Source organism: Pagrus major, chromosome 22 (genome assembly GCF_040436345.1).
Source record: "Pagrus major chromosome 22, Pma_NU_1.0".
Taxonomy (NCBI): Eukaryota; Metazoa; Chordata; class Actinopteri; order Spariformes; family Sparidae; genus Pagrus; species Pagrus major.
The window spans coordinates 25,269,541-25,290,852 of NC_133236.1; the positions used below are offsets into that span (position 1 = coordinate 25,269,541).

The 21,312-nt window shown below is 42.0% G+C and overlaps 4 protein-coding genes across 5 annotated transcripts; 2 read left to right on the forward strand and 2 right to left on the reverse strand.

Moving 5' to 3' along the window:
- Positions 1-716: 716 nt before the first annotated feature.
- On the forward strand, positions 717-3,101 carry fkbp3 (FKBP prolyl isomerase 3). The gene is made up of 7 exons (XM_073492740.1): positions 717-828; positions 1,202-1,303; positions 1,759-1,860; positions 1,962-2,097; positions 2,288-2,355; positions 2,450-2,547; positions 2,749-3,101. Exons 1-7 carry the CDS (start codon positions 724-726, stop codon positions 2,801-2,803), a joined length of 666 nt encoding a protein of 221 aa, XP_073348841.1. The 5' UTR covers positions 717-723; the 3' UTR covers positions 2,804-3,101.
- Positions 3,102-4,218: 1,117 nt separating this feature from the next.
- Positions 4,219-5,981, reverse strand: faua (FAU ubiquitin like and ribosomal protein S30 fusion a). Its single transcript, XM_073492897.1, has 5 exons — positions 5,892-5,981; positions 5,335-5,416; positions 5,033-5,177; positions 4,664-4,719; positions 4,219-4,450 (listed from the first exon to the last, which is right to left on the reverse strand). Exons 1-5 carry the CDS (start codon positions 5,921-5,923, stop codon positions 4,325-4,327), a joined length of 441 nt encoding a protein of 146 aa, XP_073348998.1. The 5' UTR covers positions 5,924-5,981; the 3' UTR covers positions 4,219-4,324.
- A 492-nt stretch (positions 5,982-6,473) lies between these two features.
- Positions 6,474-13,806, reverse strand: prpf39 (PRP39 pre-mRNA processing factor 39 homolog (yeast)). Of its 2 annotated transcripts, none has more exons than XM_073492496.1 (15): positions 13,648-13,806; positions 11,980-12,417; positions 11,679-11,872; positions 11,368-11,493; positions 10,952-11,070; positions 10,624-10,791; positions 10,181-10,361; positions 9,646-9,753; positions 9,393-9,557; positions 8,823-8,949; positions 8,418-8,686; positions 7,878-8,062; positions 7,694-7,777; positions 7,345-7,459; positions 6,474-7,142 (listed from the first exon to the last, which is right to left on the reverse strand). In XM_073492496.1, the coding sequence occupies exons 1-15, from the start codon at positions 13,658-13,660 to the stop codon at positions 7,053-7,055; spliced, it is 2,382 nt and encodes a 793-aa protein (XP_073348597.1). In that variant the 5' UTR covers positions 13,661-13,806; the 3' UTR covers positions 6,474-7,052. The 2 variants fall into 2 exon arrangements, with proteins under 2 accessions (XP_073348597.1, XP_073348598.1); XM_073492497.1 differs by having other exon boundaries at positions 6,849-7,142; positions 7,703-7,777; positions 13,648-13,782.
- Positions 13,807-16,599: 2,793 nt separating this feature from the next.
- arf6a (ADP-ribosylation factor 6a) lies at positions 16,600-19,495 on the forward strand. The gene is made up of 2 exons (XM_073492718.1): positions 16,600-16,791; positions 16,933-19,495. The coding sequence occupies exon 2, from the start codon at positions 17,652-17,654 to the stop codon at positions 18,177-18,179; it is 528 nt and encodes a 175-aa protein (XP_073348819.1). The 5' UTR covers positions 16,600-16,791; positions 16,933-17,651; the 3' UTR covers positions 18,180-19,495.
- Positions 19,496-21,312: the final 1,817 nt, after the last annotated feature.

Here is a 21,312-nt window from a genome sequence, read left to right on the forward strand (position 1 = left end):
CTTTGTCAAGAGATATTCTCAAAACATTTATCTCCAATAAAATTAATATTTCAAACTAAGTAGACAAACTTGACTTGAAGTAAATAAAGAAAATGGAGCGCTTTTATTGCTTATGGATGCTTATGGGTGTGATTTACTCAACGTCAGCCACTGAAACTATATAAACCGTTGTGTCGTCTACTGTTACACATAATTATGTCCTCATCAGGTGCATGTCTTGTTCAGAGATGTTGGATATGATCAGAAGAAAAAAAAAATCTGACTATCATTCTGTCCATGGTTAAAAAAATTGTAAGGTTTTGTAATGTCTGACTTTTTATGTATATTTATCTGTATTTGATTTGTTTCTAATGGTCCACTAGGTGGCAGGACACATTAGAGAGATGTAACTGGCTGATCACAGGGTCTTTATTGGAGCCATAGGCACATTTAATAATGTGACATTTTATAATGTGTCCATATCTTATGATTATTGATTGATTTGGCCTTCTCTCTTTCCGTAGCTGAATTGTTTTTCAGGCTATGCTCTGAATTTTATTAATTTATTTATTTTCTAACCAGTTAAATCGTCAAATATTTCACCTGACAGTTAATAATAATTAGTTGAATTAAAATACATATAATTTATAAATGTAAAACGTATAATATATATTCATGATAAAAATAAAAATAAATGTTTAATATACGTCACGGCGGTCAAAGTTCACCAGTTCGCCTCTCAAAATGGCGGATGAACCTACACGAGAGTGGAGCGATGAGCAGCTCAAAAGTGACGATTTGCCCAAAAAAGACCTCATAAAGTTCATTCAGGACAATGCAGCCCACTCGGTATGTTTATCCCGTTATTCCCGTTGTGGCGTCGGTGTGAATATTTGCAGGTTAAAGTGTTAATGCGTACTTTTGAACTGCAGCATGCTGCGTGGTTAGCTAGGGGGAGCTACCTAAGAAAGGATGTGGTGTATTAGCATCTAGCTAGGCACCGTGTACGACACTACAGAGGGATATTCATACAAAAAAAGAGCACTGCGGAAGTAATATGTGCGCCACGGCTCGTTATTTCATCTGAAATCACGGCCTGTTTACGGTCTGACATGTTAGCTATAGCCAAAACTAGAAAGTGACGCAGGAGTATATAGAAGGTGGATAAATAAAGCTAACCTCTGATGGGTTTTCCTTGTTTTTTTTGCAATTTTCCTTTCAGTTCCTCAATGAGCACAAGCTGCTGGGAAACATCAAGAATGTGGCCAAAACAGCAAAGAAAGAACAGCTGGTTATTGCCTACAATCAGCTGTTTGAGAGCAAAGTAAGTGATGATAATTTATACACGATGTTGCACATTGTGGCACTGGTTTTGGCTGATGAACTCATTCAAGAGTGCAAATCAGGGTTGCACAATTATTTGACAAATAATCCAAAGTTCAATATGCAAATCACAGGGAACTGCTGTTATTTTGTGATGGTAAAATGTGTCACAAAACAGTGTTTTAATGAAAATTTGTAGTGCTGCAGAGATGCTCTGGCCTACAAAACTTCTTCTCCAGATGTAATAAAACGTGTTTTTGTTTGGCAGAGACCAGGAGAAATGCAACATCATCTTGATTTTACTAGTTTTTCAATGACAGTGAAAATTGTGATGTAAAATTTTATCATCCATAATATGAATTATGAGCATGAATTATATCGTAATCGCAATATCACGTTTTGAACCATATCGTGCAGCCCTGTATGTTTATTCCCTTCTCTCTGTGTCATTTGCAGCGGTTTAAAGGCACAGAACCGATCGAAGAAGTGACCGAGCAGGTTAAAGCTGTCAAAATCGAAGACAAACCCAAAGAAGTCAAAACAGAGGTTGTGGATGAGGTACGGCTTCAGGATGTTGACTTTTGGCGATGTTGTTGTTGTTGATGATTCATTTTTTGCCCTGCACACTTACAAACTCCTGCTGCTCCTGCTTTTCACAGGGTCCGCCCAAGTACACCAAGTCAGTGCTGAAGAAAGGTGACAAGACTAACTTTCCGAAGAAAGGTGAAACTGTGAGCTGCTGGTACACTGGTTCCCTGGAGGATGGGACTGTCTTTGACACCAATATTCCCGCAGGTATGACAGACCTGCACCTGTATAGTCAGATTTCACTGACAATTTAATTCATGAGAATGCTGGACCAGTTTGTTACCACCGTAAACCAGCCAGTGTTTGTCATCATCACCTAATTTAATTTCATTAAATGCCAATAGCAATTGTCCTCAATGGTCTTCGGGTTTAAACTTGCCCTCTTGTCTCTCTGCAGCGGCAAGAAAGAAAAGGCAAACTAAACCACTGAGCTTTAAAGCTGGCCTCGGCAGAGTCATCAGAGGAGTAAGTGATGCTGCCGATGATTTTTTTGCTCCGTGCATCCAAACTTTTTTCAGTTTCACTGTATGTCATCATCACTGATCCTTGATTTTCACAGTGGGATGAGGCCATTATGACAATGAGCAAGGGTGAAACCGCTCGATTGGAGATTGAACCAGAGTGGGCCTATGGAAGGAAGGGTGTCCCTGAAAACAAGTATCCTTTTCTTTGGCTGAGTTTGTGCTTCACTTTGTGCATGTCATGTAAATATGTGTTTGTGTTCAGTTGAGTTTAGTCACCGGACTTTTCAGCTGGTCAGTACTGTGTGGCTGAAGCACATGTGTTTGTCAGTGCTCTTAATTTGTTTACAATCATTTGCGTCGACTGCTGTCCCTTCCTTAACTCCAGCTCTTCCAGAATTCCACCCAATGCGAAGCTGATTTTTGAGATCGAGCTGGTGGCTGTGGATTAACCAACAAACTCTGGCCAGCATGCACTATGTTTAAAGGACGGAGGTGGAGAAAAAAAAAGAATCAACGGCCTTGTTGTAAAGATTCAAGTTAAAATGATATTTGGACTGCACTGTTCTGTTTCTACTTTGTCTCATCTCGTTACAGGAAACGATGACCAGTTATTACAATGTCTTAAGTTTTGGCCCAAATGTGGCGGCTTGTCAATAATGTATATATGAGACACCCTGAAACCTTATTCTCTGTATTTTCTTTTTCTTTTGCATGTAAATGTAAAATAAACCTGTTTCAGAGACTTAAGTATGGAATGGTTTTCTGATTTTCATGTCATCAGTGTTGACCAATCATTTCGCAAGCAAATATAGGTTGGATGTCAATTTTAAGCAGTTTAACCATCATTCACTTGACGCATGCAGAGGAAAACACAAGTTCTGACATCCCATTACACACAACATCCAGATTATCTTGTATTTAAAAAGGTTTGTACATCTATTTAAGAGTACATTTGAGCACTTTCAAGGTACCTCAACCTAAAATTCTCTCTTAAAGCCTTTATCATTTAAATTAATATAGATGCAACTGCAAAAGTTCCTTACACCCACAGCAATTTAATGTATATTGTAAATTTCTTTTATAAGCATATTGAGTTATTGTGTAGATGGTGCCAGATTTCACCTAACCTTAGAAACCCACATGAAGGCCGGTTTGACCAATGACCCACAAGTGGCCCAAACAACTCTGAAACTCAAGAGCTCACACGTGTCCTTAACGACTGTGTAAGAACATACCCACACAAGAGCCTGCCAACTCCTCTCCAGTTAGTTAGAACTGAAGAAGCCTCTTGGATGATGAGGTGAAATGTCTACAAGAAACTGAAACAAGTCCAGTTGCCTATGATACAGCACCTAGATTTACCATGACCTGGATCACTGAGCTTTCATCAACATAGTCAACACAGATAATGTTGAAAAATTCAAATCCAAGCATTTTTCCTAACAGAAAACATGGTGAAAGCTAAGCATATTTTAAACTTTCCAGACTTTTTACATTCCTCAAATAATTCCTAATGCTGGTTGAAATCTGAAACTACATTAATTTGTGGTGATCTTTCATATTTGCTGACACAAACCAAGTCTCACTTGTCCGTCCATCCAATATTAATGTACTGTAGAGGACGAATTTAGATTAAAAAACTCCACAATAAATTCAGACCCTTCAGTGACACATAACTATCAGCACCATCTAATTCTGAAATTTAGAGGCAAATGAACATTGAGAAATTATAACAACCCTCAATCATTTCAGGCCATTTTCTAACCACAGATCATGAAATAAACAGTAAGTGTCACAAAACTCTGAAAATAGCAACTGGTATCCATAAGGACGCCACTTTCATTGCAGGAAACAAAACAAACAGTTCTCTTTTGTCCAAGCCAATATTTATTCTGTACAGCAGGATAACATTTAACTTGGGAAAAACTAATTTGTGGTGACTGGATTTCTCCTTTAGGGCATTTAAGCACTTAGGAGTTGGCGTTGGGTCCCTTCTTCTTTCCGAAGGTGGGCACAACGTTCACGAAGCGTCTGTTGTACTGGATGCGACGCTTGGCACGGCCAGTCTTCTTCTTCTTCTTCTCCTGCTTGTCAACCTGGACAAAGTGACAGAAAAGGCATCGGTTATTTTTCTAGTTTTCATGACCAGCACATCCAACACAGATATAAATGGCCTCTAAATGTATGAAAATGATATTTACATGTTCTAAGTACTATACAATGTGTTCTGGAGGAAATTAAACGCGTAAATGTCTGAGTTTGTATTTTGCTGGAACATAAAGTGTCAGAAATACACAAAATCTTCTTACCTTGGGTGTCTGTCCCCTCACTTTTCCGGCACGGGCCAGAGAACCGTGGACCTTACCTGAGGAGGGGGAAAAGGAAGATGGGAGTGTTAGTTGGGATAATTCCCACATAAACCAAAGATCCTGCAATTGTTCAGACACTGTACTCATCTTTCAAATCACTAACATGACCCCTAATGTCATGATCCACTGAAAACATCTTTTTGAATATCCATACATGATATACGATGGCTTGGTGATGGAGGTTTGGGTCTGATCAACAGGAAATACTGGCTTTTGACTTTTATCCCTACAGTATATGAAGGCCAGCTTGTGCACCGAATCTCTCACTTTGAAGCTAGACTATCGTGCGTTTTATTTCCGTGTACTGACCTCCCAGAAGCCTGCCAGCTACCTCCAGGGTGCAGTGCTCTGAGACACCGCAGGATGCCAGGGAGGCATCATCCTCCAGTGGGCACCCAGCGAGCAACAGCACCTGATCCTCGACCAGGAGACCCTCCACAGTCTGGACATGGGCCTAAAGGGACACCAAAGCATAAGCATTTATAGCAAAAACCCCTTCACCATGTGAAAGCATCACTAGGATTCACACAGATCACTGAAAACAGGACTGCATTGACATGATAAATCAAAAGTTTGGTGAATTCTCACCAACTTATAAAACACAAAATTACCTTGATCTGTCCAACAGTTTCCTGTCCGGTCACCTCAAGGGTGTGAGTGTTCTGGGCACGCAAGAATAGCTGCATCATGATGCTGGAAGAAAAACCGAAAGGGCATTTTAGCTTTAGTCATTATCAATATATCTACTGCGGAAACCAGCCTGTGGCGTTGGATTTTTATTTGTGACAGCAAACATCGGCTACCAAACCCGCCACGCTATACCTATAGTCTGAGGTTACTAAATATGCTAAACGTGGGGATGTCGTGACAAATTATATCCTGTCATAAAACTTTCAGGTTAAAAAACTGGTGAGAAACAGAGCAAAGCAACGTGCCGGGAGCTGAACAGACTCCTCTCGCTTGGTGTCTTGCTAATGCTATGCTAGCATAACTAGCCGCATGGGACACGCTTTTCATAAAGTCGCTTTAAACACACGGAATATAGCGTAACTGTTCAAAATAAAGAACTACATGTGATAAATGATGATATAGTGGCTCTATTAGCGTAACAAAATCTCCCGGGGCTTTACATTTTTAGGATTTTTCACTGAAATCGCACAGGCCTTACCTCGTTGATGCTAGTCGTTCAACGCTAGGCATAGAAAGGGCTGTTTAAGGGCCGACACTGCGCATGTGCGGATCTACGTAAGCATTGATGGAAGCTGTGGCCACGCCCATCGCACTTTGGACTGTGAAACTGTTCTTGTGGGATCGATTATTGGGTTTTCCATTGTTTTAATTGGCAATAATGACTGTTTATTACAAAAAACCACAAAGCTCAATAAAACACTGACATGTAACCACATGATCGTTTAACCTTGCCCACCTAGGTCACTGTAAGAAGCAGGCCGGGGTTTATTTGGGCATTTTAAATCAAAGTATGGATTTATTTCTTTACCTTACTCAATAGTAAACGAGCTTTCAGTTCTTTGTATTTCACCGTATGTCAGTGTTCAATAAAGGCTAAATCTAAAACTTGTCACACTGACTACGAGGTGATCATTTGCACTTCGTACTGAACATGTGGAAAAAGATAATTTCTGTACTTAATACATATATGAAAGATTGTTGGTAATGTCTTAATGGCTCATGAATTCAATATATTGAACAATGTTGAAATGAAAAGGATGATGAAGTCAACAAAGGGACATTTCTGGATATCAATCTCTTTATTATGAAATCAGGTCAAAATAAAAAAAGGAGGAACTCTTCATTTTGTTTATGGAAACATAACCATGAAATATTAAAAATCTTTCAGTTTGGGAAGAAGAAACATGACTCAGAGGTACATCAATGAATGCTTCCTTTACAAGTTTAAATCTTAAACACAAAGAAAGAGACCAAACTAAGTCATCCGATCTAAAAATTAGAAAGCCTTTTATCACACAGGGGAAAATAAATCTGCCTTCTCACACTTAACATGCATTAAAGAACCCAAAAAAAGCAGCCAGTTAAGGAGATGATGGATGTCGCAATTAACGTTGTTTTAAACAACATGACTAATCAACATGGCTGCCATGGAGAGCCAAGTGTATTATAATCTAAACAATTGCTACAAAGTATAATTTAAACGATTAGCACACTTTAAACCAGAAAGAAGAAACAAACGAGCTTCTGTGGTTGGATTAATCTCCATGACACCATGTTGAGTAGCCCTGTTCAGAAAAGTAGGCAGGGCAGAAAGGATGCTTTCCTCTGAGTCTCCATCTTCATGTAAGGATTTTGGTCATCATGTTGGAGGAGGAGGGTAGTACTGGTTATACTGGGCATACTGGTTGTACTGCCCCCAGGAGTTTTGTCCCCAACTGCCGTATGGTTGCTGAGAAAAAGGGAAGGAAAGAATAAGTTAGCCGGATCACCTAAATTTCAACTCACTTAAACAAAACATGCGTTTAACTTTGGTACAGTTGATTCAGACAAGTTCTTACTAGAAAACAGACGAAAAATGCTGCCAATGGCCATACATGCTGAGTGTGACATGAAGGGAAAGCAAGGAAATCTTTTCCAGATAAGAAACCCACCTGGTACCAGTTGTAGTTGTACGCGGAGTTGTTGGCCTGCGTGTCTGTCAGTGCGTTTGCTGCAGCCGAGGACTCGTCATCCACACGTTGTCTCTTGGTGTCAGGTTCTTGAGAGCTGAAGACAAATAGTTTACAGTTAGTAAAATCTCTTACTAGTTAGTGTCGTTTGCTGTAGTGCCTATAATACATCAGAAGCTTTTTAGAGGATGTTTAGCTCATGATAAACACCCACTATAAGTTTGTGCTACAATGAATGACGACAGGACTGCTATTATATGACTGGAATGTTGAAAAATGAAATGAAAATAATGATGTGTTGATGTGACCCAAGCCCTGTTCCAATATCCACCTGTCATACCCGTTCTCCGCTTTCCTCTTTGTGGGTTCACTTTCTTTCTGCAGCTTCTGTTGTTCACTATATGCAGCCACAAGCCTGAAAGAAATAAAAGAATGAAAATTAGTCAATATTAAACATGACAAATCTATTCACGTTAATCCATTATTCAATCTCTAAAAAGTAACAAAACACTTACACATTTATGTCACTGCCAAAGTCCTCGAGGAACTCGACCTTGCGCTGGCAGAAGAGGAGGCGGGATTCAATGGGCATCGGGCTCTGCAGGGCTCGGTCGAAACAAGCCAAGATCTCAGCCTCGTTCTGCGTCACGTCTCCATTGTATTCCAGCTCGAGCAAGTTTAGATAGAGCTTCGGATTAGTCTGTAAAGCCATAAAAGTACAAGTGAGTATGTCACAAGTAGTGCAATATCGCCATGGCGGAAGGTGGTATAATTCATTTTTAATTACATATAATAAAATGTCCACTCCAGTTTCTCTTTACATTCTAAACTGATTTCTTTGCAGGGGAATAACAGGTGTCTCGAGTGTAAACGAGTCTGATTTCCACTTGAGGAAAGAAAACATACTTTCAATGATGTGAGGCAGCCTATATAGTGCAGCAGTAATCCAAAGAAGAGGTGATTAAATGATCTTGGTAGTGGGTGTTTTTTACTGGCCTCTATATAGGGCTATATCACCCAACAATTTATGCATGCATCTGTAGAAGGGTCATCACCTGGTCTTTTTCAATAGCATCCAGCAGCACCTTCCTGGCTTTGCTCAGACTTTTCTGCACCTTCATCTGCTGTCTGGCCAGCTTCACAGCATAGAACGACGTCTCAGTAGCATTCTTCCCGGAATCCATGGCCTCCCTTAACAGCGCCTCTGCTTCATCCATGTTACCATGGCGACGCTCAAGACTGACCCTTCGAAGGCGCACCATGGCAAGACCTGGGACTGATTCCTCTAGCGACTTCAGGATGCCACGAGCCTCCTCGACATTGCCTGGACAAAGAAAAGCAGAATATTGTCAAGCGTGGCCCAAACAATGCTGTTTTTTTTCCAAGTCTGTATCACTATGTACATTACATGTGCAGTCACACCCTAAGTTTTATCTGCATGTTGTCTGAGTGCCACTCACCCTGCTGCTCCTCAAAGGCTGCCCACAGCAGGTGGATGGCCGGTTTCTTGGGCAGGTGGATGGTACACGCCTTCTTGTAGACATGTCTTACACCGTCAGTGCTGTAGCCCTCTATATATTTTGCATACTTCAGAGTGAAAAAGAGAAAGCGGAGTTGGAAGAAATGCAGGAGAGGACAGAGAAAAAGAACAGAGGAGAAAAAGAGAAAGGCAAAGGAGACAACACATTTTAAACCTAAATTTTCAGTTGACAGAAACAGTGAATTTCTTCATTGACAAGATCGTTTTTAGAAATTTTCTGTGTAAACCCATCAGCACCTTCATGGAACCAATTAGATAAGTTTCTGTAAGGTAGTGGGAGACGAAGAAGATGCAACGTAGTAGTTGGCAAATGCTGCAGTCATATCTTGTGTGGCAAGCTGGCCATCCCCTAATACAACAGATACAGTCACATATCAACGTTACACGCAAAGAGAGTGCAGGACGATTTACTGTGTCGAAGTGATATCATCGTGGATGGGGAAGTGCAGGGAGGTAGCGGGAGTGACAGAGAGGTTAAAGGTCATTTTACCTTGGTCCAGAACTCTTCGTAGAGTGCGCAAGCAATGAGGCATCGCTCAAAAAGAACAACCACGCGCTCTGGAGTCCCATTTTCAATTTCAAAGTCCAGGTACTCCTTCCAGTTGTTCAGCTGGGTCTTCTCTAAGGCTTTGACATGGAAGTATGGCCTCTTAATCTGAAAAGACATGAATAAATGCTTGTTTTACATCGTCAAAGAATAAAAAGAAAACACATTTCCAACAAACAACAAATAAGACACATACCCCTTCCTCAAAGGCCCAGCGCTTGCTGACTTCATGTTCATTGTGGTTGAACACCTCCTGCCGGGCCTCGATCACCTTGTGGCGCATATTCTCGATCTCTGTCACTCTCTACATAAAGACACATAAAAAACACATGGTCAACACTCTTGTGAACGAGTCACCAAATCATTCTCCACTTGATGTCAAAACTGCGAGTCCTGCAATCAAGGATTTACATCACCATGAGCTTGCCAGAGACTAGAAGCCTGTAGAGGGGGGAGGTATGTATGCACCCTGCATATCAGCCTCTGGGTGCAGGTTCTGCGGTCAAGGGGCCACGGTTGATCCTTTTAGTTTATGGGCGAGTCCCTGAATGGATGCCAACTTGAATCCCCCCTGGCATTCATTGGCTTGGCTGCTGACATAAAGACACCTCTTCAAACCTAAACAAAGCTTTCGTTCCATCTCATCATGGAGAAAAGGCAAGCTCCGGCTAACCCCTGCAAGTACTTTTGGAAATGTGTCTCCCCTGCAGGATCAGAAATTAGATTTCTACCTTAGCAGGGTCCGAAAGCTCCTCTGTACCAGGCGGTAGATCGTCGTCAGCTGCAGGCGGCTCCGCATCTTCGGTGACCATCGCCATCAGGCTGGCTTTAGAGAGCTCAAGCCTCAGCTGAACAAACTCCTCTTCTGACAAGAAATGTTTGGGGTTGTTCGTCTGCACATGATCTTTGAACCTGCAAAGATTAAAAACAGGCAAATAAGCTTTAACGCAAAGATTAAAATGGTGTTATTTTAGAGTGATTTTAAGCAAAAAACACCTTTCTTTGTGTTGTGTGGAGCTGAGTGCTTTGAAGAGATTGCCCTATTGTGGTCAATTATACTCTACACTGAAAAAGAAATTTCTTCCTTCAGTTACTGAGAACCTGTACCACTGGATTATAACTGAGGAGCTGAAGAGGTGAAACTGCAAACAGAGTGACAGAGATACACACACACCTCTGGAAGTGCTGGGAATAAAGCTGGGTTGGGATGCCCAAGATGCGGTCATAGATGGCGGTGACGTTGGCCAGCTTCTGCTGCTCCGTCTCCCAGTTGATGAAGGCCTCCCACAGGCGATCTGAGCGAAAGTCTGTGCCTGCTGCTCGCACTGCATGTTCATAGGCACTAATGGTAGAAGATTTAAAAAAAGGAAATATTGTAAATATTATGCATTGGCATGAACTATCAAATAGTTGGTTAAGATTAACTGTCAAAAAATGTCATAAGCAAGAGCCACATAACACGAGGATGAGATAAAATGCTATAAAGTAAGACTCTCACTCACGCTCGAATGCGACCCTCAGTCTCCGGATCAGTCGCGTCTGAGTTCTCTTTGATGAAGGTCAGGTAGTGCAGCCACAGGTCCACGCTGAGGGGAATGGCCTGCAAACCTTTTCTGTACACCTTGGGAGAGACCAAACACAAACAAGCCTGTCAATGGCTGGAACAAATTTTATTTTATTCATACAAGCACCTCTATTTGCCCCTCTCTCTTCAGGCCAAAATACCTGGTGTTTGCAGTCTCTAAATGACCAACACTTAAGGACATGTACATGGACATGAGTCAATGTAGTATTATAATATAAAAGGAAGAAATAACGGGGACAAGGACAGAACTGCCTGCCAAATATTTAGTGTATGAAGGGTAAAATCCTTGAGACAAGAAAGCAACAAATGTGTCCAAACAACGTTGATATTTACCTCTTCTGCATCCTGTATATTCCCATGCTTCTTTTCAATATCAGCATACTTCTTCCAGTAGCCATAGCAGTAGGGATAACGCAGGAAGAATATGTCAAATGTCTGCCTCACAGGTTCAAGGACATTCTGCAAGGGAGAGGTAACAGAAAAGAGATTGTCACACTTCACATTTTAGTATAATAATCCAGTTATCCAGCTTTTCAATGACATCATAATGTAAAAAACAAAAGTTTGAGCCCCTGTTTAATTTTGGTAATGGCCAAACTGTACATTTCTACACATATCTGAATAATCTGCATGTCATCTCTTACCTCTTGCTCAACATATTGCAGCAGGTAGACCCAACCATTGAAGTCTTCTGGGTTCTCCTGACACCCTTTAAAGAGTTTTTCAAACTCGCTGGGCTGCGGTGGTTCTGTTGGAATAGCCGATTCTTCTGTTGTCTCTTTGGATGGTTCTTCCAGCTCCATGCCATCCCCTGTCTCCTGTGGTGCCTCAGTCCCATCTGGAGCAGTAAACAGGGAACCATTAAGTATCCAGTTGCATGTATTACTTATTTTGTAATCTACCTTCAAAAGTATGTCACTATCAAGCAACAATTATTTTGATTACCTTGACTGGCATCCTGTACAGCAGCCTCTGGCTCTACACTCATCTCCTGGTTGTCTTGCGGAGACTCCACAGACTCTGTTTTTTGTTCTGCCTCTTCTGTGGGCTGTGGTGGAGGTGGTGGTGGTGGTGGTGGCTGCTCCTCTTGGAAGAGCTGAGCACTGGCGAGCTGAAACTGCTCCACAGCCTTCTCCACAGATCCCAGCTCTGTGGCATTCATCTGCTGGTCTGGTTCTTGCTGTTGCCCCGGGGCATCCTGGGATGCGTCTGAGTCCTCAGGCAAGATGTTGGTGATTGGTTCTGGAGCAGTCTGGTCCATGGACCAGTCAGCAGCTTGGCCTAGAACAGGAAGGTCTGGTAGAAAGGCATCCCCATTGCTCTCCATGACAGGGGACTCAGTGTCCAGCATTCCAGTAATGGTGTCGTCTGAGAGTTGTAGGCCTGTCGAAAAGCAGGGTGGATTATAATCAGAGCTGCAGGGATTAGTTGAAAAATTTAATTTATCTATCATTTCACTCATGTTTTAAAAAAAATACCAAATATCCTCTGGTTTCAGGTCCTCAAGTGAGGATTTCCTTAATTATATATGACCATAAATTGATTAAGCCTAGATATTGAATTGCTGATAAATACTTAAAAAGACAAGCATAGTGGAATTACACATTGTTATTACTATTATTATTATTATTATAAAAAAATATTACTACAAATACATTTTAAAGTAATAGGTAGCTTTAACAGAGAACTAACACCATAGGCACTGTAGACTATACATCCTCTATCTTAGATTAAGAATTATCCAGAACTTGTTTGGCAGCATTTTTAATTTGCATGGCAACTAAAGCAAACAGACTTCACAACCCCCAAGTTACCCCGCTACATAATCACCAAGTCGAAACGTTAACAATGCTGTGCCATATTTTTAGCTGCACTCCTGACAGTGGCAAATGATTTACTTTAAAGTTAAGTGGCGTTAGCTTTACACCAAAAAAGGTCAGCCAGCAGAAACGGCAGCTGGTGCTACAGGACACTTCCGTGTTCTAACATTAACACGGGACGCCAGCTTTAGCTTAAACCATTGCGTTAGCCTCTAAAAATAATGTATCCACGTGATTTGTGTCTTAATTAACACTGAGCGTGACTGCACGACGTCGCAATACGGGGTTTTCGTCAAAGTCGATTAATTTTAGCTCGAGCGTTGTTTGCTTGTCGAGGCCATGTTGCACAAGGGAGGTTGTTTGCATAGTCAAAGTTCAATCAGAAGTTGGGCCTAAGTTAGACGCCAATGTGTTGCCTGAGAAGTAGCACAGCACTCAAAGTGACGACACGTTAGCGTTAGCTTCACATTAGCACTCGTTTAGTAACGTAACGTTGCGCGTGGGCTCAGTTACGAGCCTTTAACGTCGCTACAATCCTCAGCTTACCTGTGCTGCGCGTCGTGTAACGAACCGAAACCCTCACCATCTTGTCTCCCGTGTGCTAACTACAACGTGTTAGGCATTAGCCTCCGTCTCCAGGTAATAGTCGGCACCGGGGTGCTTCTCCATGTTAGCTAGCCGGCTAACGACGGCAAATCCACTAGTAGCTAGCGTTAGCTGCGTGCTGAATTGCCGCACTTCTGCCCGCGTTTACACCCAACTTCACGCACAAAGATACGTTTTGTGAACTTACCAGTATCTTCCATTAAATGTTGGTCGACCTTATGAACTTGTACGCAGCTTTCGGAGTCACTTGTTCCAGTTAACCTACAACAACCAGGCGCGCTTCGCCCACCATTCTTAACTTGAGGGAAGAGGACCGAGGCGGCGACTGCGCATGCTCAGTGCAGAGCCCGCCCTCGTGTGTCTGCCGTGTGCGCATGCGCATGCGTGTGTGTTTGTGTATGGTAATGGACTAGACCTTTTCCCATTTTTACCACGTTTTTTTGAATATATTACACAATCAGCAAGGTCAAAACATTATTATTATATATTAGCTGAAGAATAAGAGAGGTTCAATCGATTAGTCCAGCTGTTACATTGGTTACTTCACTAAATAGCACATTATGAAACAGTTGTGAGTCAATGGGGGGCAGTATACTCAAACCAAAGTCATCTTTAGATCACAAGGCTACAGCTAGACTGATAAATAAGTCAGTATAACTTTATTGCAGATAAGTGTTGGCGTACAGAAAGATCCAGCCTGTGTCAGCAGACGCATAACAATCATTTACAGTTCAGAAATGCCTGAGATATGTTGCACAACATGTTCTTCAGTCGTTGATTTATCAGCTCAATGCCCCATTATCTCAGTCATTATAATCAGTCAGTCGTAATAATAATGATTCAGGATCCATAACAGATACTTGATATCTGGGGGCCCCTGCCGATACTGATATTAGGAATTAAAACATTTCAATATAGGTTGATAGGCACACATTTTTGTGGTTATTAGTCACTTGTGACAAAAATATGTAACAGAGGCACAATATTTTACAATTTGAACAAAAGATTTAATGGCTAAACTGACATCAGTGCACTAAAATAATAAGTTTACAGGGAATTTTATTATAATAAATTATTCCAAACAAGAGTTTGCATATCAGTGCATTTCAGGTAACAGATATGCGCAACTGTGACAAGCCGTTATCGACCAATAGTATAAGGGATATATCGGTTTGGCTCGAGTTTATTCTCTTGTGTTTGTGAAAAAATATCTATATATTTTGGCCAATATATGGTGTTACCAGATTTTTAAAACTTTTTTTTTTTTTAACTTTCAGATATCTGAATCAGTAGTTTAATTTGGTAGATCTAGATCTAGATGTTATGTCATTTGCTTTCATGCAGAAGCTCCTGGAAATCAGGGTTTCAGAATGGACGAAGACATTCAAAGAAAGTGCAACCATGTCAAATCTCAAGCTTTAATAAATATATTGGTTTATATTTAAGATGTACTGATTGAGCCTCGGCCTATTTAACAGGAAGCTAAATAAAAGCTTACTAAAATAACTATTTCCTGCTTTTAGAAGGTTAAACTCTTGTATAAGATGTTACATATCTCACCACCTGACATACTGCGGGTTTACTCTGATAACTGGTTGGTCCACATTATGTTGACTGTGTTTTTAGTCAGATTCAATCGGCTGCTGTCGTCAGAGTGAGTGTAGTTCCCCCTCACAGCCTCCACGTCACAGGCTGATCACACGGGGCCGTTTTGAATGAATGATCAGACATGTCGGACCGGACCGGACCGGGCCGGTACACCGCGTCTGTAACTTCATCAGATGTGCTTAAATCCTCACGTCTGTTTCACGTGCGCAGGCCGATGTGTGATTGTTACGGCGGACGTGACATTAGAGGCGATTTAAACACATAATGAAAGCTCAAATGGCGTCAGCACGCGCCGATGGGCCGGTCCGCACTTCAGGGTTTTTTTGAAGCGCGCATGCGAAATGGCGTATGGTGCGTTCGCGTTACAATCAGAAATCGTAAAATTCGAGTGAAGGGTGCGTTTGTTTTCCATGTCCACCGTGGTTTGTCTGTGCGGAGCGATGACTTTAGACGTTTACAGTGTGTGCAGTTAATAATAAAACAATTACTTTATATATCATGAAGAATTGATTATCAATTTAATACATGATTTGTAAAACATTAATCAGTATTGACATTTATTTGCTGTTAATGCTCAGTGGCTTTAACTTTTAGGTATCACAGTGTATGTGATACCTAAAAGTAACACCTTTAAATTGTATCTTAATAACAACAACAATGTTGTTTACTCATCTTGCTGTAATGCCTGCCAGTCATGACATCACTGCTTTTGATTCAAATATTGCTAAATCCTGATTGGTGCACAGAAGTATGTGACATCATCTTTTATAACTCCCGCCCACTTTAAACCAGTTAGAAAAGCACAAGGAGGAGAAAAAGAAATAAATCTCAAATGTGAAACACCCCAAAAGTGTTGTAAGTCGCAATTAGAAAAATAGTGTGCTCATAATAATACTTTTTTTTTTTTTCAGGAGCTGAAAGTTACTTTTTGTTGTTAACCAACACCAGCAGACACATAACAATCATTTACAGTTCAGAAATGCCCGAGATATGTTGCACAACATGTTCTTCAGTCGTTGATTTATCAGCTTAATGCCCCATTATCTCAGTCATTATAATCAGTCAGTTGTAATAATAATGATTCAGGATCCATAACAGATACTTGATATCTGGGGCCCCTGCCGATACTGATATTAGGAATTAAAACATTTCAATATAGGTTGATAGGCACATAGGCATAATAATACTTTTTTTTTTTTTTTCAGGAGCTGAAAGTTACTTTTTGTTGTTAACCAACACCAACATACAAGCATTGTATTTGTATAAAACATACAGGAAATTATCCAAAGACAAGTGATCTATGAAATAAATCAAGGAAAAGATAAAATAGATACTATTATCATAAACATAATTGTTATACTACTACTCACAATTCATTTGAGAAATAAAAATAATTCGATAAATACAAACAGATAAAAAAAAATATCGTTCACGAACACAAAAGTGTGGATAAAAGTTGTTTTAAAAAATGTTTTTTTTCTTCGTGTTCAGATGTCGGAGCTGACGAGCGGCCCGTGAACGCAGCACCAGTGTGTGAGAGCAGCGTAGAGGAAGTGGCGGCTGATCTGGGTCCGCACCTTTTCCGGTAACACAGCACCGCCACCGCTGTGACTGAGCGGCTGAAGAAGAGGGAGAGAGGAGAGGGGAAGAAGAAGAAGAGAGCCAGAGAGCGGCAAGAGCGGGGAGAAACGGCCCGGGGGACTGGGGGATGACTGCCGCAGACGTAGGTATCCACCTCGCCCTCCGTGTTGTCTGTGTTTGTTTTGCTTCTCCGGCCGCAGAGAGAATAATTTTTTTTCGGATCCAAAGTTGTCCTCTGTACTAACACCCCTCCCTTCTCTGGACCCGCTCTTGTGTCACACAGGGGGGAAGAGAAAGAAAGAAAGTCGGATGAATCAATGACCTTTTGAGCGCTCCTCCTCTTGGATGTCCCGCTGCCGAACCGGACCGGAGAGATCCTGATCGGGTGTGTGTGGTTTTTTTTGTTGCTTTTTTTTAATAATCCGAACTGAGCTTTTTGAGATCCATCGACTGGAATTGGGGCTGAGGAAGCAAGTGTGGACAGCCGACAGCTCAAGGAGGAAGTGGGAACCCCGGGCTTGGACAGGGCCTGATTTTGTAAAAAGGCTAGTAGTGGTTCTGTTATTCACCAAGTCCAGCTCAACTGAGAGTGACTGGATCTTTTTTTTTTTTTTTTTTTGGACTTGTGTGAGTGGATTTTGACGGAAGTCTGAAAACAAGGGGATGTAATTTTTTCTTCTTACATCGGAGGGCAGTGGATCATGAAAATACATCCCCACCCAATTCTGCAACACACACACACTGAATGCAATCCAAAGTCAGCCGCTCAGGTCAGATCATCACAATCGTAGTGGTTCTGGTCCAACAACTGCACAAAACTTGAAAGTCACTGCCTTTTTTTTTTCTTTTTTTTTTTTGAATATTGCCCCTCAGCTGCCATCACGTGGAGGACACTGACGCTCTTCACGCCTCGGCTGTATTGAAACCAGCTTCTTTTTCTCACATTAGAGAAGCCCTTTTTGTTTTTTCCTGCACACAAAGTATTTATGCACAGCAAACAACATGGGCAAAGTGTTCGCAAAGATTTTTGGCAACAAGGAGATGAGAATATTGATGCTCGGACTTGATGCCGCTGGTAAAACTACCATCCTGTACAAGCTGAAGCTGGGACAGTCGGTCACCACCATCCCCACGGTCGGGTTCAACGTGGAGACCGTCACCTATAAGAATGTGAAGTTCAACGTGTGGGACGTCGGGGGCCAGGACAAGATCCGGCCCCTCTGGAGACATTACTACACCGGCACCCAGGGCCTCATTTTCGTGGTGGACTGTGCCGACAGGGACAGGATCGACGAGGCGAGGCAGGAGCTCCACCGGATCATCAACGACCGGGAGATGAAGGACACCATCATCCTGATCTTCGCCAACAAACAAGACCTCCCGGACGCCATGAAACCGCACGAGATCCAGGAGAAGCTGGGCCTGACCCGGATCAGAGATAGGAATTGGTACGTTCAGCCCTCGTGTGCGACGACAGGGGATGGACTCTACGAGGGCCTGACCTGGCTTACCTCAAATTACAAATCTTAATGTTTTTCTCCCCCTTCACCAGCCTGGAGGCAAAGAAAAAGTAGCTGAGAATGATAAAAAAAAAAAAATGCAATCTGAAGCAATTAATACCACGACCTCTCTGCTGAGTATATATGTCAAAGAGAGTAGCAATTATATTTTGTTTTATTTTCCTTGTTTGATAATGATCTCCTCACTATAACCCCACATTTCATTTAAACGAAAGACAAATTGTTTTTTTTTTCTGGCTTCCTTTTTCTTTTTAAAGTAGTTTGCTTTGGTTCACATTCTGTATAATCAGTTTAAATATACAACAAGCTTAATTTTTTGAGCTCTTGGTGCAAAATCTTTCCCCCCCTTTATTTTTATTTTTCTGTTTTGTTTGTATCATTTCTTTTTCGGGGACACACACTTTATACTCTGCTTTTTGCTCTCGTCCAGTATTTCTCACGACCCAGCTACATATCCAAAGGATGGGAGAGTCCTGAAAAACCTACATCAGCATATCATATCTTTCATGGCGCCGACTGCCCGCTGTCATTTGTGAGAATGTGTATTATTACGGATATGTTAGGACCTTTTAAAAGAAAAGAAAAAATGGAGGAAAAAAAGAGTTTTCATAACTGATTGTACCGGGATGATAGAGGAAATGTGTTTGTACTTACTTCCTGTGCCGTGGTTACATCCATCATGTCTGCTGTGGCGGTTTGTTTTGAAAGACACTATGTGGACGCTGGATATTCACACACACACACAAACACAAACACACACACTGTGATATGGATATATACTTTTGTTGTTTCAGTGTCTGAATCTGTTCACCAGTCTTATTATTACTGTCATCATCATCGCCGCCCCTTTTTCTTTTGTTTTTTCCTCCCAGAGCTTCCATTCATTAATTACTGTTGGGTTATTTTGTAGTTTCAGCTGCCTTAGGAGGAGGTTACCGGTGCCCCCCCCCCAAAAAAAAAAAAAAAATCAAGACAGTTACCCGCAGCAGAAGCTCGACTGCTGAGTTTGCACTTTGGGACGGGGAGCAGGGGGGGTCAACAACGAGCTGGCTGTGCACATTTACATTTCCTGTGACTGACTTTTGGACCCCGGCAAGTGTTTTCACATATTCCCAACCCCCCCACCTGCCATCGCCGACTCCACATGTCGTGACTGCAGCCCTCCTCCTCTTCTTCTGTTCTTTCTTTTTTTTACCCATCATCTACCTGCAGACACAAACTTCTGTTAATAGCTCATAGATACTGCTCTGTTTGATTTTTGTTCCCTTTTTTTTTTTTTTTCTTTGCTATGCTGTTGAAATAATAAAAAAAAATATATCCAGATCAGTACGGAAGTGACGCCTTTTTCACTAAGCAGTCAATTTTTCACTTCTGAAAAGAGCTCGTAAAAGAGGAAGTGAGAGAGCGTTAGAAAAAGGCTGAAAGAAGGGACTAGTTTGAGCGAACTGAAGCGAAGTGAGTTTCCTTTCCTGCACATGCATGTGTGAGTCACCGGCTGTGAATAAGTGATGAGATCTCTGGTTTCAGGGTAGTGATTGTCAGGTAAACCCGTGCTCTTGCCTCTGTGCGGTGTCGCTCCGTCGAACCCGGGGAGCTGACTCCTCGCATGGCTTTTGACATTTTCGAACAAAGGAAGTGAATTTTAAAAGCTGCAACGTGCAGTTCGGCGAAAGTCAACAAGCCTAAACTTTTTAAAGAGAAGAAACGGGAGACTCTCTTGGGAATGGGTAACTTCACGTGTCTGTTTAAACAAGTGAAGTGATAAATAAGGTGTTAAAAGTTCATCATCATGATAAAGATCTTAACTTCTGCTGTGAACTTGTTAACCTAAGCAGAGCTAACAGCAAACGATGAGAGCGGTGTCTTGTGTAACTGCTGCGGTTAGGGTGACAGCCTCGCCGAGGCCTCTGCCAGCTCGGCTACGTGAGTCACTTTAAGGCACACAGGCATGAGATCAGAGATTTATCCACCTGCTTACTGTATATCTCTGCTCAGAGTTTTTACGTGGTCCCAGAGCCACCAGAAGAAGAAGGAGGAGGATAGCTGCGCGCGTAAGGTCAGCTTCCCCCTCTATGTGTGCCAAAAGAGGCGGGCGTGAAATTGTGGTTAGTGACATCACCGTGTGAAGTCAGGAAACGCTCGAAAGGAGAAAATAGTTGTCATGGAAATGGTGGTTTAGGAGGCTGTCGCTGAGACAAAAACAGAACCGGTGTCAGCTCGAGTGCAGACAGGTGATGCAAGAAGAAGAACAGTGTTTTGGCTTTTTCTGAAGCACAATAATCAATCTCCAATTTCCTGAAAAGATCAGGTATTAAATCCTCCTCCGAACATGTAACTGCGGCCGTGTTCAGGAGAGACGCAGTCCAGGAATTCCTGTGCAGGAATGCTTGCTCTCTATCTGTATTTGCTCTGTTTGGCCATGTGGTGTTTGCTCTGTGGCTGCTCATTTGAAGTTTGACCTGTTGCTGTGTCGAAAGCCGGCGGCATGTATCGTTCTCCAGCATGAAGGACAGGACAGGACAGGGACGGGCGGTTACACTAGAGATAGACACACAAATGCTCCTTATCTCTCCTGAAACCACACACCAGGTTTCTTTTTCTTTCGTACTCAAGCGCTCACGGGGACTTCCTGCGTTTTCACAGCAAGCTTCTCTAATGAAACCACTCTCTATTTGAACAGTGGAGGGCAGCGCCTCTGAGGCGTCAATCATGATCTAAGTTTGCTTATGATTTTCCATTGTGGAAGAGTGAAAAATACAAAATGCTTTGCTTTTTCTCAGGAGGGGGAAATGTGGAAAGGGAGAGCGGTTTGAAACGGGTCCTGATGTTACATCAGCGCCGAGCCGGTGAATCATGCTGCACATGTCAGAGGCCTTTTGTACAGCTGTCACTGCACTCAGCAACAGATGCACTGCACACACTGGCTGGTGTCAAATGCTGTCAGGCTCACCTGTGGCCCTCAGTTAAAGGGCATGTTATAAGAGTTTATGTTACAGGGGTGAATCTGTGAATTCAGCGTCTTTGTCAGTAAATCGGGGTCACACACAACACAATTATCCTTCAACTTCACTGATACAGTCATCGTCATCAACAGTCACATCAGGACTTTACTAGAAATGTGTTTCCTCCCAGTGAAAGCTGCC

Excerpts from the sequence above, each read along its gene's own strand:
- arf6a (XM_073492718.1), top strand. The coding sequence starts at position 17,652 with ATGGGCAAAGTGTTCGCAAAGATTTTTGGCAACAAGGAGATGAGAATA.
- fkbp3 (XM_073492740.1), top strand. The coding sequence starts at position 724 with ATGGCGGATGAACCTACACGAGAGTGGAGCGATGAGCAGCTCAAAAGT. Across the intron at positions 829-1,201 it reads AGGACAATGCAGCCCACTCG|TTCCTCAATGAGCACAAGCT; the intron begins GTATGTTTATCC and ends TTTTCCTTTCAG. Across the intron at positions 1,861-1,961 it reads AAACAGAGGTTGTGGATGAG|GGTCCGCCCAAGTACACCAA; the intron begins GTACGGCTTCAG and ends TGCTTTTCACAG.
- faua (XM_073492897.1), bottom strand. The coding sequence starts at position 5,923 with ATGCCTAGCGTTGAACGACTAGCATCAACGAG. Across the intron at positions 5,417-5,891 it reads GAACGACTAGCATCAACGAG|CATCATGATGCAGCTATTCT; the intron begins GTAAGGCCTGTG and ends TTTTTCTTCCAG. Across the intron at positions 5,178-5,334 it reads AAACTGTTGGACAGATCAAG|GCCCATGTCCAGACTGTGGA; the intron begins GTAATTTTGTGT and ends GTGTCCCTTTAG.
- prpf39 (XM_073492496.1), bottom strand. Across the intron at positions 11,494-11,678 it reads TGCAATATGTTGAGCAAGAG|AATGTCCTTGAACCTGTGAG; the intron begins GTAAGAGATGAC and ends TCTCCCTTGCAG. Across the intron at positions 9,558-9,645 it reads GCTGGGCCTTTGAGGAAGGG|ATTAAGAGGCCATACTTCCA; the intron begins GTATGTGTCTTA and ends ATGTCTTTTCAG.